Source organism: Molothrus ater, chromosome Z (assembly GCF_012460135.2).
Source record: "Molothrus ater isolate BHLD 08-10-18 breed brown headed cowbird chromosome Z, BPBGC_Mater_1.1, whole genome shotgun sequence".
NCBI lineage: Eukaryota > Metazoa > Chordata > Aves > Passeriformes > Icteridae > Molothrus > Molothrus ater.
Genome location: NC_050511.2, coordinates 51,863,332 through 51,879,074, shown reverse-complemented (window position 1 = coordinate 51,879,074; position 15,743 = coordinate 51,863,332). Strand labels below are relative to the sequence as shown.

General features: G+C 39.5%; 1 protein-coding gene across 10 annotated transcripts in view; it reads left to right on the top strand.

Moving 5' to 3' along the window:
- Positions 1-14,610, top strand: part of LINGO2 (leucine rich repeat and Ig domain containing 2) — a 486,580-nt gene extending 471,970 nt beyond the window's left edge. For all 10 annotated transcript variants that reach the window (XM_054517993.1, XM_036402831.1, XM_036402833.1 and 7 more), the window contains one exon: positions 181-14,610. In XM_054517993.1, coding sequence (XP_054373968.1) covers positions 181-2,037 — 1,857 coding nt within the window. In that variant the 3' untranslated portion in view covers positions 2,038-14,610. The remainder of the gene's footprint in view (positions 1-180) is intronic.
- Positions 14,611-15,743: the final 1,133 nt, after the last annotated feature.

Genomic DNA, 15,743 nt, shown 5'->3' with positions numbered 1-15,743 from the left:
ATACACAAATCCTTTGACTAACCCCATGATACTGAAGTAAAATCTGCTTTATGTAGGTCATGACTTTCACAATAGGTTTTATTGATTTGCTCAATATGAAAACACATGCATTTGCTTTGCAATGGTACTGGTTTTTTTCTGCAGAGTTAACTTCTCCCCTTTCCCATCCTCACCCCACAGGCCCGTGACGGAGGGTTAGCCCAGATCAGTGGAGTCATGCGTCACAGAGCTCTATCATGCTGGCAGCTGTTCCTGGGTCTGGCTGTGCTGCTTGTCTTCACAAGCCCCACTGCGGGCTGCCCAGCCCGCTGTGAATGCTCAGCACAAAACAAGTCTGTCAGCTGTCACCGAAGACGTCTGATGTCCATCCCAGAAGGCATTCCCATTGAGACCAAAATCTTGGACCTCAGCAAGAACCGACTGAAAAGCGTTAACCCTGAGGAATTCACATCATACCCGTTGCTGGAGGAGATTGACCTCAGCGACAATATTGTCTCCAACGTTGAGCCTGGAGCTTTTAACAATCTCTTCAACTTGCGCTCCTTGAGGCTGAAAGGAAACCGTCTGAAGCTGGTCCCCCTTGGGGTGTTCACTGGGTTGTCAAACTTAACAAAGCTTGATATAAGTGAAAACAAGATTGTCATTTTGCTGGACTACATGTTTCAAGATCTGCATAACCTAAAATCCCTGGAGGTTGGGGACAATGATTTGGTGTACATATCACACAGGGCCTTCAGTGGGCTGCTTAGCCTGGAGCAGCTCACCCTGGAGAGATGCAACCTCACAGCTGTACCAACAGAAGCTCTTTCTCACCTCCACAACCTCATCAGCCTGCATTTGAAACAGCTCAACATTAATGCTTTGCCGGCGTACGCCTTTAAAAGACTGTTTCGCCTGAAGGACCTGCAGATAGAGGCCTGGCCCCTCCTGGACATGCTGCCTGCCAACAGTCTGTACGGTCTCAACCTGACTTCTCTATCCATCACAAACACCAACCTGTCTGCAGTACCTTACTCTGCTTTTAAACATCTGGTTTACCTGACACATCTCAACCTCTCCTACAACCCCATCAGCACCATTGAGGCAGGCATGCTGTCGGATTTAGTGCGCCTGCAGGAGCTCCACATGGTGGGGGCACAGCTGCGCACCATTGAACCACATGCTTTCCAAGGGCTCCGATTCTTACGCGTGCTTAATGTGTCCCAAAACCTGTTAGAAACCCTAGAAGAGAATGTATTCCATTCCTCCAAAAGCCTTGAGGTCCTCTGCATTAACAACAACCCTCTGGCCTGTGACTGTCGTCTTCTTTGGATTTTGCAGCGGCAGCCCACCTTGCAGTTTGGTGGTGAGCCACCAATGTGTGCTGGCCCAGACAGTGTCAGAGAGAGGTCATTCAGAGACTTTCACAGCACAGCTCTCTCCTTTTATTTCACCTGTAAGAAGCCCAAGATACAAGACAAGAAGTTGCAGTACCTGGTAGTGGAGGAAGGACAGACCGTGCAGCTGATGTGCAATGCTGATGGGGACCCACAGCCTACCATCTCCTGGGTTACCCCACGCCGGAGGCTGATCACAACTAAATCAAATGGTAGAGCCACTGTGCTGGGAGATGGCACCCTGGAGATCCGATTTGCCCAAGACCAGGACACTGGGATCTATGTCTGTATTGCAAGTAATGCAGCTGGGAATGACACCTACACGGCCTCCCTGACAGTAAAGGGGTTTACTTCAGACCGTTTCCTTTATGCCAACAGGACCCCTATGTATATGACAGACTCCAACGACACAAGTTCTAACGGAACTAATGCAAACAGCTACTCTCTGGACCTTAAGACAATATTGGTGTCCACAGCTATGGGCTGTTTCACATTCCTTGGAGTGGTTTTATTTTGTTTCCTTCTTCTTTTTGTGTGGAGCCGAGGGAAAGGCAAACACAAAACCAGCATTGACCTTGAATATGTCCCTCGCAAAAACAATGGTGCTGTGGTTGAAGGGGAGGTTTCTGGACCACGAAGGTTCAATATGAAAATGATTTGATGGTATTCTGCTAGCAGTGCTTTTTCTGTGGCATTAAAACCAATTAAAACAGCCTGGCGTGTGGAATTGCTAGGCAGAAGCAGCTTAATGCAGCTGTCAGTGTATCAAAAGGTTATATGAAAATGGAAAGACTATTTGTGGTTATACAACAGAGCCTCCAGACCTTGAGGCAGATGTGTCAGGGCCTTTCATAGAACTGGGAAATTGTACTAACTGTTTGCATTGCAAATATTGGCATTCTGGGGATATCAGCAATGAACCACTGGCTCATGCTCATGGACAATTGTTCAACATTTTCTACTGCTACAAAAGGAAAAGAAAAAAACCTACAGTGTAGGATTTACATACTTAAAGAAAAAGACACATTTGTCTAAACCACACTCGACAATGAAATTTATATCCATATATCTCATTTGGTAAAACTTTGCATCCTCCCTTCTAGTTGGTTCAACACAAAAAAAATTGGTAGCTTTTTTTTTTTAATCTACATCTATACTGTGTACATTTTGAAGCAATACAAATGAGAGGTTGTACTTTTAGATATCCACCAATACTGACCCAAGTGTGATGTCACCCATCTTTTAACTACCATAAAAACCCAAATTAGATCCTTGTAGTTACTAATTAGAAATAAGATATTTTTCTCCTCATGTAGAAGGCCAGAGCTGATTAGCTGAGAGCAAAACCACTCAACTCTGTCGATCTACTCTTCATATAAATATAAGGCATGTGCCTAGTTTTGATACAGAATGGAATATTTTTTATATCTGTGATATCACACTGGACCAGTTTACTGTAATACAGCCCTGGCTCTCACACAGGGAAGGCAACCCACTAGTCAATGCTGGCATGGAGGAGTTGAGTTCTACCTTGAAGAGAGAGAATCAGTTTTGTTAGCCCTGATATTAATTTCAAACATAATGTTAAAATGTTAATGTGTACTGGGCCAAATAAAGAGTATAATACATTCTGCAGACTCCTTGGGAAATATGGTCATCTTACTCTTTATACAAGTGAATTAAAACATACAAACACTGTTACTAGGAATGAACTCTTCTCCAATGCCAAGTAAACTACAGTTGTTCATGCATAATATGGGGATTTATAATACTAAAATAATGTTTAAAACATGATAGCCTCAAAAAGGCTGACATACTGCCAGATATAATGAACCTCTAGCCACTGTCATTCTCATCTTGTATATTTGTAGATAACACAAAGCAAATTTCCAAGAACAGATTCCTTAGCTATTCTTGATGCCATTTTAATAACAGTGTGGTTATGTTTCTTTCAGGGGCAGTATCTTAGAGCAAGAGGGGCAAGTTTTTCCAGATTTTAGGAATCTTTTTAAGTGGAAAGAAGACAGAAGTGGAACATTAGTTCAGTACAAGTAACCTTTTGTTTGTTTTATGTTTCCAAAGAAATCTGCAAAAGACTGAGAAGTGAAATTTTATTCTTTATCATAAGTACCATGATTTTATTTTTAAATCCTCAGCAATTGCAAGAAGCAAAGTTGTTCAGCCACCTCTCAAGTTTTCCACCAGTTACAAGCCATAGGTTTGTCATACATGGTTGATAGCAAATACCATTTTTAAATGATTGGCATAATCTGGAGAAAGGATGACAATTAGTATATCTATGTTTAACCAAGATGAATATGAAATATTATAAGACAGAACCTTCAGCTTAATGTGATTGAAGAGCCTGTGTTCAATCTTAGTATTAGATTTTGGCATTTTGAAACCAAAGTCAGGCTGACATGATAGGATGCAAGTGCTTCTAATATTAGTATTCCCATTCTTTGCAGAGATTTTATAAGCAGGATAAAAAGTCTCCCACTTCTATCAAGGGAAATGTGCCAAAAGTTGTAAAATCCAGCTGTGCTCCCCAGAGGTACCCATAACTTAACTGCAGGACCCAAGGCTAGGCAGTTTTGAGAATCTCTTTTTTTAGTGGTTGATCATTGGTTGCCTTGTTGCTTCATTTTATATTGTCAAACTGAGGAGGTTGCAAGGGTTCATAGAATTTTTTTCATTTAACTTGGCTTTAAGTTCAGAGTTGGGTTTTCTTGCTTCCTTTTGTTTTATGCTCTGAGCTAGATAGTTGAAGATTTATGGACATGCTTGATAACAATACTCTTTGTTCTATGACATTTGTAGAACATTAATAAAATGGAACAACCCCTGACTAAATTCTAACACCAGGGAAATTATTTTTGTTGACATAGTAACCACTGCACTGAAGTCCAAAACTCTACTGTACCTTAATGCGGGCAGTTAAAGAAACAAATGGGGATAAAACAAAATGTTTCTGAACTGTCCCTTGAAGACATTTGCATGTGCCTTTCCCTTGTAATTGTAATTTTTTCCAACTAGTTATCTATTGCCCCTGCAGTCATTTCATGTTAAATGTTAAAATCAGTGTTAGAAGCAAAAATTCACCTAACTTCTAGACATTTTCAGCTGATTTCTTCATATTAAATTACACAATAAAAAAAATAATCTCAAAAAGCACCACCCTAGAAAACATATACTTTTAGGATTAATTATGAGTTGCTGTATTCCCCTATTCCTTTGGAATGACTCTAAGAAGTGATTGCAGTTAGTGCACTGCAAGGATTTGTGAGCAGAAATGTGCTTAGTTATCTATGTGAATGTGTGCTGGTGATGGAAATCACCCCTTGCTGTTGCTGAGCACCGCCTTGCAGAGCTGTCAGCGTTCTGTGTATTGCCTTGAGTTCAGTCAGTATTCAGTTTTTCAGAATCAGTGTTCGTTCCCTGCCTCTAGCAATGTTCTACTTTTTGCAGCCTACTTATTTCAGCATGGACTTAACAAGGCATATGGCACCTCTTAACAGAAGTGAGGACAGCAAGACCGAGAGACACTTTTGTCTTGCTCCACATAGTCTCCTTCTTATTTATTTGTGGGACACATACTAACTATGGCTCTTTTGGGTGAATAAGGAATACAGTGTCAAAGTCAGACCCAGACAAGCACCTTTTTGGCAATTCTTTTAAGAACAGTGGCTGAATGCTTACCCTGTCTCTTGAAGGAGTCAATTCTCTGCTAGAGATCATGGAGATGCACCACAGTTTATTTTACTGCAGGAGAGAAAAAGGACTGGGCTGTGAGAAGGCATCTGACCCACATGGCTCCCCTATAATATATTCAGAAACAGGTTGGTAGTGCATACCTGGCACTAAAAGAGAAATCAAAGGTTTTAACCTACCTCTGACTTGTATACTGGCTGGTCTCCATGCTGACAACAGCCTGAATTTACCTGGCAGCCAGTGAAACAAAACTCTGAGGAGCAGCAATAGTTCTGCAAAAAAGGAGAAAACTGAAAATATCCAAACAAGCATAGGAACTTGAGAAAACAGGTACTAAAATATCCTTGTCAATAAGTCCTATAAGAGCAATGCCTGGGCCTCTCACAAATATGTTTTGAAGTCCACTTACACAGATCAGTATGAAGATAAGAACAGATGATTGTACAAGTGTTTACAGAATAACGGTGAATCACAGAATCATTTAGGCTGGAAAAGACCTTCAAGATCATCAATTCCGACCTTTGACTGATCACCACCCTGACAACTAGACCATAACAATATGTGTCACGCCCAGTCATTTAATGAACAGCCCCACGGATAGTGTCTCCACCACCTCCCTGGGCAGTCTATTTCAAAGCTTAAACACCCTTTCAGTGAAGAAACTCTTCCTGATGTCCAACTTGAATCTCTTCTGGTGCAGCTTGGGGCTATGTCTCCTCCTCCTGTCACTGGTTGCCTGGGAGAAGAGGCCAACCCTCACCTGGCTACAACCTCCTCCAAGGGAGATGTAGGGAGTGATAAGTTTCCCCTGAGCCTCCTTTTCTCCAGACTGAACACCTTCAGTTACCTCAGCTACTCCTCATAGGACTTACACTGTAAGTCTCTCCTAGCTCTGGCTCCTCCCTAGCTCTGTTGCCCTTCTCTGGACACATTCCAGCACCTCAATGTCCTTCTTGTAGTGAGTGGAAAAGGACTGGACACAGGACTTGAGGTGTGGCTTCACCAGTGCCAAGTACAGGAGGACAATCACTGTCCTGCTGGCCACACTATCACTGATACAGGCTAGGACACCATTGGCCTTCTTGGCCATCTGGGCACACACTGGCTCATGGTCAGCTGCTGTCAGCCAGCACTCTGCTGGGCCACTTTCCAGACACTCCATCCCCAGCCTGTAGCACTGCATGAGGTTATTGTGACCCAAGGACAGGATCCAGTGCTTGGCCATTTTGAACCTCATTCCATTGGCCTTGAGCTATTAATCCAGCCTGTCCAGATGCCTCTGCAGAGCTGTCCTGCCCTCCAGCAGACCAACACTCGCATCCAACTTGTTGTCACCTGAAAACTTACTGAGGGAGCACTCCAGATCATTGATAAAGATATTAAACCAGATCGGGCCCAATCCTGAGCCCTGGGAACACAACCAGTGACCAGAAACCAACTGGTTGTGGCAGCATTCGCCTTTCTTTGGGCCTTAAAAACTTCAAACAGTTTTTAATCTAGCCCTTTTCCAAGCCAGTTAAACTTTCCTTGAGTTAAAGAGAACATTGAAGCAATGTACACAGAAAAGGGTTTTTTTGCTATGATTTGCAAAAAATCATTTGCAAGCAGCACCCCACCTCAGCCTTATTTTTAAGTTTTGAGTTGGTTCTCTGTTTTTGTCCCTTCTTCTTTCTTCTTAACTTTGCAACTTTCTTTGCAGAAAGGCTTTGTCCATTAAAACATAATGTTAGATTCAGACTGGAAAGCTGCTTTTACCCTTTGTAGCCACCTTATTATATATTCACACATGCTTCTAAGTGCCAGCACAGGCAACAGCTCCTGATACAACTGGACAGGAGACACCAAGGCCCCTAGAGAACTGCTGATCTCACTGGACATTTTTTAACTAAACTTCATTTCAGCTGGCTTCATTATCATACTGCCATTCAAGGTTTCCTTTATTTACTTAAATGGTAGCTATCTTTTTTTCCTTATTTGCTTAATTTTGATTTTGCATCACCTATGACAGCAAGAATTATAACACCATGAAGAAAATTAAGAAATATTATACATTACATCCTCAGCACGACAAATTATAATTTAGGCAGATGAGATAACATAAGAAGTCAGCATTAATATTTAATAGAAAGTCATATGTAAACTTTGTAATAGAAGAAAAAACTGGCAAGGAGATACTGAGGTATGTAGGCCATGTTGCAACTGAATCACATCTAAGATGTGAAACAGACTTTTATACACCATACCTGGATATCTGGTTTTGACATTAGACTTTCCCAAAAAGACTCTCAGGATGTGTGAATGTCAGATATCTGCATTTAACCCATGAAAAGACAAAGCATTGGCTGGAAATCCAAGTGAGCAAGCAATTTCTGGCTGCCCAAGGACAACAGCAGCTTCCAGCAAGGATAGACAAGAAACTATAATCATGCAGTTATTTTGCTTTATTTACTACTGCATCCTGTGACAATACAGCCCATTAGCCACCAATAAAATGCACAGTCCTTACTCATTTTTCTTCACAGGAGGCAACATTTGCATAATAGGCTACAGTCTGTTCCACCTCCACTTAGAGCAGTGAGACATCCAGCAAGAAGTGAGGAAGAGGAAGCTCCTTCTGACCAGTTTGCTAATAAGCTTTTACTATTGAATGGTCCTGGTCTACCTGGGGCTATCACGATGGCTGTTTGTCCATTCCCATCCTCTGCTCACCATGTGGCTTGGCGTGGAGTAGTAGGGAAAATAATATACAGTCAAGTCCTCCTCACTGAACTGTAATTCTGATGAGCAGCACAGCAGTAGTGTCTTATAAATCTCGGTCTGCTGCAGATGATCCATGGTTTTGCCATAAAACCACACGTGGGAAAAAATTGGATACATGCTTTCTGATCTTATTTCGGTATCCTGTGTGATTGACTGCTCTTTGTGCTAAAAAGAACCAGGAAAGAAGAACTAAAAGCTCTCATCCAGTAATTTAAAACTCACTTGTGTCTGAAGGAGTTAAAGGAACATCTTTAGAAAAGTCAAAGGGCCTGATTGCTGGAGAATGTTTCAAGAAATGAATGAGATTTTTCAAGTTAGCCAAGAAATTTGGATGCCCTGTTCTTATTATCTGTAATAAGAATTAAAATCTCAATTTTCCTTGGCAGCTTAGAAGAATCATAGTTATTCCAGAGACACATGCTCCTTTTGTCTGTCTCCTTGCTCTGCTCAATTCCCTTCTCGATTTCCGATGACTGTGATGCCAAAGGAAGATCTCTGGATTAGGTTAAATTTCATTGAATATTCACATGGCTTTTGAAATCTAAATCTTAAAGCAGGATCCTAAACCTTCTTCAAGCCAAAAATAAAAGTAAAAAAGAAAGAAGTTTGAGTAAACCTCCTCTTGCAAATTAAATAAATCAAATTTTGTGAGAATCCTGCTACTAAGATAGCTACATGTGAAAAGCCATCTGCAGGAATTTTTTGGGGTTTGGGGTGTTTTTGTTTTGTTTTGCTCTGTTTTGTTTTATCTTTTTCACTAGAAGCAGGTGGTTGGGTATAAAGCCAGCTGGAAATAAAAATCTGTATTTATAGCATAGCAGAATGAGGAAAAAGACGGCATAAATAAAATGCTCTATGTTATTTCAGCTTAAATTGAAAGATGTTTTCATATTAAAATAGGTTATAGATACATACAAAAGGACAGACTTTTGCCTCATAATTTGATTTTCTGTATTTATTTAACTGTACCAAAATTGTCATGAAGCAGAACTGTGGCAGTAAGAGACTGAAAACAGACTTTCTACTCTAGTCAGGCAATATAAATCACGAGAAATCCTCTTGACACCATTCTGTTGGTCCTGGTTACACTCAAAATTTGATAAATCAATCTATGGTTTTTGATTTCTACTAAGCAGGCTGCAGTGGACAATAAGCAGAACTTATGTATTAATTATTTCTCATCTTGTGGCATCTTGTGCCTTTTATTCTGGATTGCGTTAATATTTACACTGCTAGCACAGCAGCAGAACATGAAAATATACATTCTGGGAAGAGAAGGATAAAAGGAAAATTGAAATCTCTGACCTTGAAGAAGTCTGCCTATTTCTACTCATGGCATTTGCAAGTCAGAAACATCACCTCCTCACGCTTAAGGCCAAGAACAATGGCTTTAAAGCATTGTGCATAGGCAGCTGCACAGGCATCTATGAAGATGATGGTCAACTTTTAGTACACATTTTAGTAATTTTGGTCTTTCAGAAAACAAAATATTATTGCTTCTTAAAGAATTCATTTATGTCATTTTGATACTAAAAGTAAACACTTTGGCTTCATTACACTGGGCACTGTATAAGTAGGGAGTAAATTATAACACTGATCTGTTGAGCTTACAGCCATATAGTAGGAAGTTGGCTTTTGAGCAAGTACACATGATAACAAGTCTCTCACTGTTTGTTGAGGGAATGCCATAGTGCAGATATATTAAAATATCATCACACTGAAATCTGTTTGCAAGCACATGTAGTTCATATGTACATGTTTGTGTGTGAAAAAAATAGTTATATTTGTTTTGTTCCTTTCTTATTTCAAGTATTAAATGTATATTGTTTTTAAAAAGTGACAAGTTTAACATGAAAAATTGTGCTGTAATTTATTTTGATATATGATCATGAGTATGGATTGGAAATGAAACAGCCTTGCTGTCATGATCCATGAAGCACGCGACAATTCAGGTTTGTCCATAAGTTTGCTTCATGTTTGAGCAAAATATGCAAATATAATGGAAAAAAAAAAAAAAAACAACAAAAAAAAAAGCGCTTTGTTGTCAAGACAGTTGTCCTGAATGTCATTTTAAAAGTTACTTTAGGGCTTATGTCATGATGTGTGTCATACTTATCCACAATGAAACCCAAATAAATAATTCCATGGAGTGGCAAAATTTACTTGCAAAAGTGAAGAAAATTTACATTGTTTTCCCTATTGTGGCTGATCATTTTTTTCCCCAAGGTGTAGTGTAGAAAACTAACACCAGAAAAATACACTTTCCTTACAGAGGTCCTTAGTGCCAGGTCTTCACAACAGGCTAACTTTTCAGGCCTACCTCTCTTGAACTGAGAATCTGAATGAACACAGTGAGAAAGAGAAGACTCTGGCAGGTATTTTTCAGCTACTCACTCTCGTCCTTCATTGTATGAAGCCCTCAAACACAGAGAAAATACCTAGGTCTCATTCAGATGCGTATTGGGATTTATTATCCATACCAAGTATCAGTCAGGCTGTGTCTTCACTTTTACTCATGCAGTGTGTTCAGGTAACTGATGGGCATACCAATCAAGCGGATGCTGGAGGAAGAAAAGCATGGCACTTAACAGCACCACGGAGAGAACAGCAGAAAGATAGATTCCACCAGCTGTGTCACTTGGGAGGCAGCAAATACTGAAAATCTGCATTTGAAACATGGTTACTGAGGAAATCACCACTATTCAAACACCTCTGTAATCACAAAAAAATTAAGTGGTGGAAAGTAGATTCTGCTGAGGTTGAAACCTATTTCAACCCCCTGAGACTTGCCACAATCTACCAATCCTTTATCAGAGATCAGCTTTGAAGAAGGATGCAGGCTGTAATCTAAACTATTGCTACTCCTATTTTTCCACAGTTAGATACTTTTACCAACAGCAATTTTTTTTATGGTTTCTGGGATAATCTGAATTAAGATTTATCACCCGAATACCCATTATACTCTAATCTAGGGTCCTGTTCTCTAGAATGGAAAACAGTTACTACCTCAGGAAAAGAAGAAGCAGCCTGAAATCCTGATAGATTGCTAGGAGCAGAGACAGACAGGGGCTGAATCTGAGCTCTCCTATGTCCCCTGAAATATGTCTTATCCTCCTGCATTTGCATTTGACACCTCCAAAAGATTTTGACTGATTTACACCACTGTACCCTCCTCTGGAGCAGAATGTCAAACGCAAATGCAAATTGTCAGAGAAACTTTACTATTCATTTTATTACAGTAATCTACTTTATTTATAATATTTTAATCTGATTGGCAGTCAAATGTACTGCAGTACTGCCTTCAGTATGACATGAAAAAAGAGCCATTTCCCCTACCACTGTACAGAGAACAGCAGTTTATCTCCAAAGGTTCCTCCATCCTAAGATTACTCTATATCAAGAGGTAGAACCTATTCCTATATCACAAGATCTATTGAGCAATTTCCAGCTCTTACAGTAGAAGCAGCTACTAGTTTTCTCCATGATAACCAGGTAGAGAAAAACACCATCACATCAGGCAATCACTGACGCATTCATTAAAATTAAGAAAAAAAAATTAAAATTTATTAATAACTCCTAATAGACAAACACACTTTAGATTTTTAAAAGCATACAAAATTTTCTAAAGCAGTCACTTTCAACAATTTTTAAGAATATTTATATTATTGCACATCTACTATACAGGATTTGCCACAGAGTTATTAGCCCTATATTGGATAATGCAGACATCTTTAAATAAGCAAATCTTGGCATCCAAAGTTTATTTTAAGAAATGCCTGGGTTTAATATTTTAGTATTTTTAAAAGCTGATGGGAAATTGAAAATCCCACTACCTACCAAGTAAACTCAATTCACAGAGACTGAGTTATTCTCATATAAGGGAATGCTCACAGTGTATTTTCTGCCTCATAAAACTTTGCACGTACAGCTGTAGATGACGTGCTATTAAAAAACAAAAAAAAGGGCTTTGTTCATCTCTGGTACTATATGAAACTGGAGGAGAGGATGGTAATTCATGCTGGGAAAGCACAAATAAAGTGTGAAAGTGCTGGATTAAGAAACACAGAGTTATTGCAAAGGAACTGGCCTTTCTGTCTACTCAGGCTCAGTAGCAGTCTGGGAAATTTAGTCTAAATTCCTTCTTTCATAAATACAGGAAATTCCTCATTTTCCCTCTCTTCTTGGAAAGTTAAATTTCAACCTTAGTAATCAATGGGAAATGAAACACAGTAAGAAGCTAGTAAAATGCAGGACTGGATAGTAAACACGAATAGAAATTAAAGTGTACCTAAAAACTATGTTACATTGGTACTTAGCACATTGTCTAATAATTCTGGAATTATTTTGGTTTGCAGGATCTGGTTTATTAATTAATAGCTAGGGGATTCATTCAGCTAGTTAATGCTGTAATCACCAGCTGGAATATCTTATTTACCTCATCAGTCCCTAAGTGGAAGTTATATTTTTCTGAGCTATTTTCCAATAACTTTCCTATTTATATTACTCAAAAGCACAAGTGATGGAGAGCACACTTATTTTATTATCGGAAGACAATGATAACAAATTTAATCTATTACTTTTGCTAAGAGACCTCTTTGCTGTTTTTACAAAGATTAATAGTTTACATCCTTATCAAAATTATTGTTATCATTAAAGCCAAACATCTCACCTTAAGAATCTATTGACTTTTTTGCATCTGTGCAGTGCACCAGTACTAATGCACTGCAAAAAACATTTTGCTTTCACATTGAACAGGCATGCCATGAAAAGGGGTTAGAGGCAATGCAGCCTTCTGAGTTGCACAAACATTTGCATTTTAATGGGCCTTATTGAATTTTTGTTGGCTTTTACAGGTTTGGCAGACTGTCACATTTTGTTAAAGGATATCAGATCATCCTTTCCTGGCTTGGAGAAGGCATAGCATTCAGTTTATAACACAAACAGAAGGCTGCAACTCAGGATTTCTTAGCTGTAATCAAAACCGTGGGCCTCTAACTCTTCGGAGAATACAATAATAGTTACCTTTCAAAAGGATGATTCTAGCATTTTCCTAAGGGTTATAAAGCCAAGCAGTTATAGTTCACCCATACCTGTGTGAGGAATGAAAATTTTGATGGAGGTTGGTACCAAACAAAGAAAATCTTTTTTAAGAAATGCAAGCCCTGCTGCTCAAAGTGCTCCAGATGAGTGCTCCTCTTGGCAAGGTGGTGACAGCAGTGGTTTGCCCTATGGTCAGCCTTTCCAACAGTTCTAAATTAAAGGATCTTGCAGAGCAGTGGCAGTGTATGAAAGAAAATTGTCATGAGAGATGCACACCAACTAGATGCTGACTTTTATGCAGTTCAGTGGTATATTGGATGAAAAGACCTCTTAATGCCTCACTTAATTAGTGGGTTTGCAATGCTTGAAAAACATTTTTATCTCCTAAAGCATCTACAAAATTTGTGTCTTTGCCTTTGATTATAGATGAGAAATGCTGAAATGAATGCAAAACACACACCGATTGTCGTGTCACACCAAGCACTCAGACTACTACAAAAATATTTCTGTTTCATCCTTATACAAGACTAACAAAACTAAGTCCCACAATTTCTCCATTCTCTAATCCAAGTTTCTTGAAAGAAAACTAGTATTTCCACATGTTTCCCAGGTCTTTAATAGATAAAGTAACAAGGATACACTTTTCAAATTACTGCTGCCAGTGTTTATCGCAGGGAATTTGTCCTGACACAACTCAATTTGCCACAACATTGAGTTGTGGCCAACCTCATCTTCATCTTTTAATCAAGATTTTTTTGCTTATACATGAGCCAAACATTTAGAACTTCCCCATTCCCAGCTTCTGCTTTAGAACTGAAGCCAGAAGATTTTGCTGTGAATGCCAGTGAAGTACGTTTGATAGTTAATGGTTACAGCCTTGCATCCAGCAGTCATTGGGAACTATTTCTGAGGTATGGGCCTCTCTGGCATGATTAAAAGTAGCAACTACTCCCTGGGAAGAAGATTAACCAGTACCTCCATTTTATTTTTCAAGACCTCCATCAGCTTTCAGGACAATGGAAGGTGTGTGTCCAAGTCGTTTAGAACTGAAGGAAATATTTGCTGGATGTGCTTGTCATCTTAGAGAACTGCATACAAAAGGCATGTGAGAAATCAATTTGTCCTTTAAGGCTTAAATTACTGAAGCAGAAATCTAAAATGCTGCAAATAAAAGGAGGTATGTATTAAAAAAAATACCTCTGGTGGGTTTTACATTGTAAGAATGAAAGTCAGAAACATGAGTAAAAAGTGAACTCGTTGATGAGAAAATTATTTTTTCAATGTAATAAAATGCTCCCTTCAGAGAGGAGGATCATAAAATACATTTCCTCCAGTATTTAAACACAAGGATTCTCCTCTCTCCTCGTTCAAAGAGGAGATCTACAAACCACCTCATTTCAGTACAAATACTTTCTTAAAATGCATTCTGTTATGTTCAAAATATCAACCCTTCCTGGATTTTCAACAGCTGTTGTAATTGTTTTTCATAGAAATCGATTTTAATTGTAACACTGTTCTGCTACAAGCCTATTGTCTGTGTCCTTCTGAATTGTCAATTACCTAAATGAAGAAATAAAGGCTTGAAAGCGCATTGTTGTAATTAATTTCTATGTTTAAATTATCTAATCACAAAACAAAGTTATGAATTTCATCTGTTGAGGCACAAAGAATACTTTCCTTGAAAAATGAAAGAAAAAAGATAAAAAATAAATATAGAAATCCACTACTGGTTCACTTGTGTTTTTTAAGACAAAAGTTTAAGGCTGTCATTCTAGTCCTCTTCTACACTTTTGGAAATATGCATACAATTTTTAGTGAGTATATTGCTTGTAAAGAGAAAAGGTTTTTCTTAAATAGTCTAATAAAGTTGCTTTTCTGCATATACAATCTAGTTTCCCCCAACTAGTACAGTATGTGCCATGAAGTATCATCTCTCAGACTGTCCTTGTCACACACTTTCCAAGCAGGGTGTGATTGGTAAGTTCCACATGTGATGTTCTCATTGAGTCTCAGGACCATTAAATGTATGAATTTAATGGTGCCTTAAATGTATGAATTTAACAGTGCCTTCTTCCCAGGCAAGTGTGGGCAGATGGGTATGGGTGCAGAGGAGCTGCTGATCCATAAATTTTAAATGGTCTCTTCCACACTTCAAGCCCTTTTTCTGCTGTCCACTTCTACTTTTATGCTCATCATTGCCAAAGAAGAGACACATCTGCCCCCACAGGTGGAAACAATTTTTCTTTGCTGTGGAGATGAACATGCCCTCAGCACGTGTTCTGTTAAGGTGCTTACAGCTATGGGCTCTGGTTTTGTGCTGATGTTTGGCTTCCAGACAACAGCTGGAGCAGTTCCAATGGCAACCAGCTTATGTGGAGGACTGTAGAGTGGCATGAATAGCAGACAGGATCACCTGAGGCATAGACAAGCCTTGGGACATGTGTATTTGTGAGCTACCAAGTGGTATCTAACAGCAACAAGAGGAAGTAAATGCCAGAGGCGTCTAACAGGGCTCTGGGACAACCCAGCCAAGTCCTTGGTGACAAGCACAAAACATAGAAGAAGACTAAAAAATTAGAGGAGAAGTGCCCTTCAGGAAGCCCCAGCAGAGTGAGCACTTCTGCCATGGCCCATTGCAACAGACCAAAATGATGAACTGAACCACACTTGGCACTCACCCCCAGGCACTGGCAGAGTGTGTCCAGCCTGGTTCAGCATGAAATCTGCTAATTGTGTGTATAACACCTGGACAGTTGAGTGTGCCTTTAGTTGGTGCTGATTCCTGCTTCAGGGGCTATGGATGGCAGCTCTTTGTGCCCACCCCCAGAGATGCTCCCTGAGTTTGCCTGGCCCTTC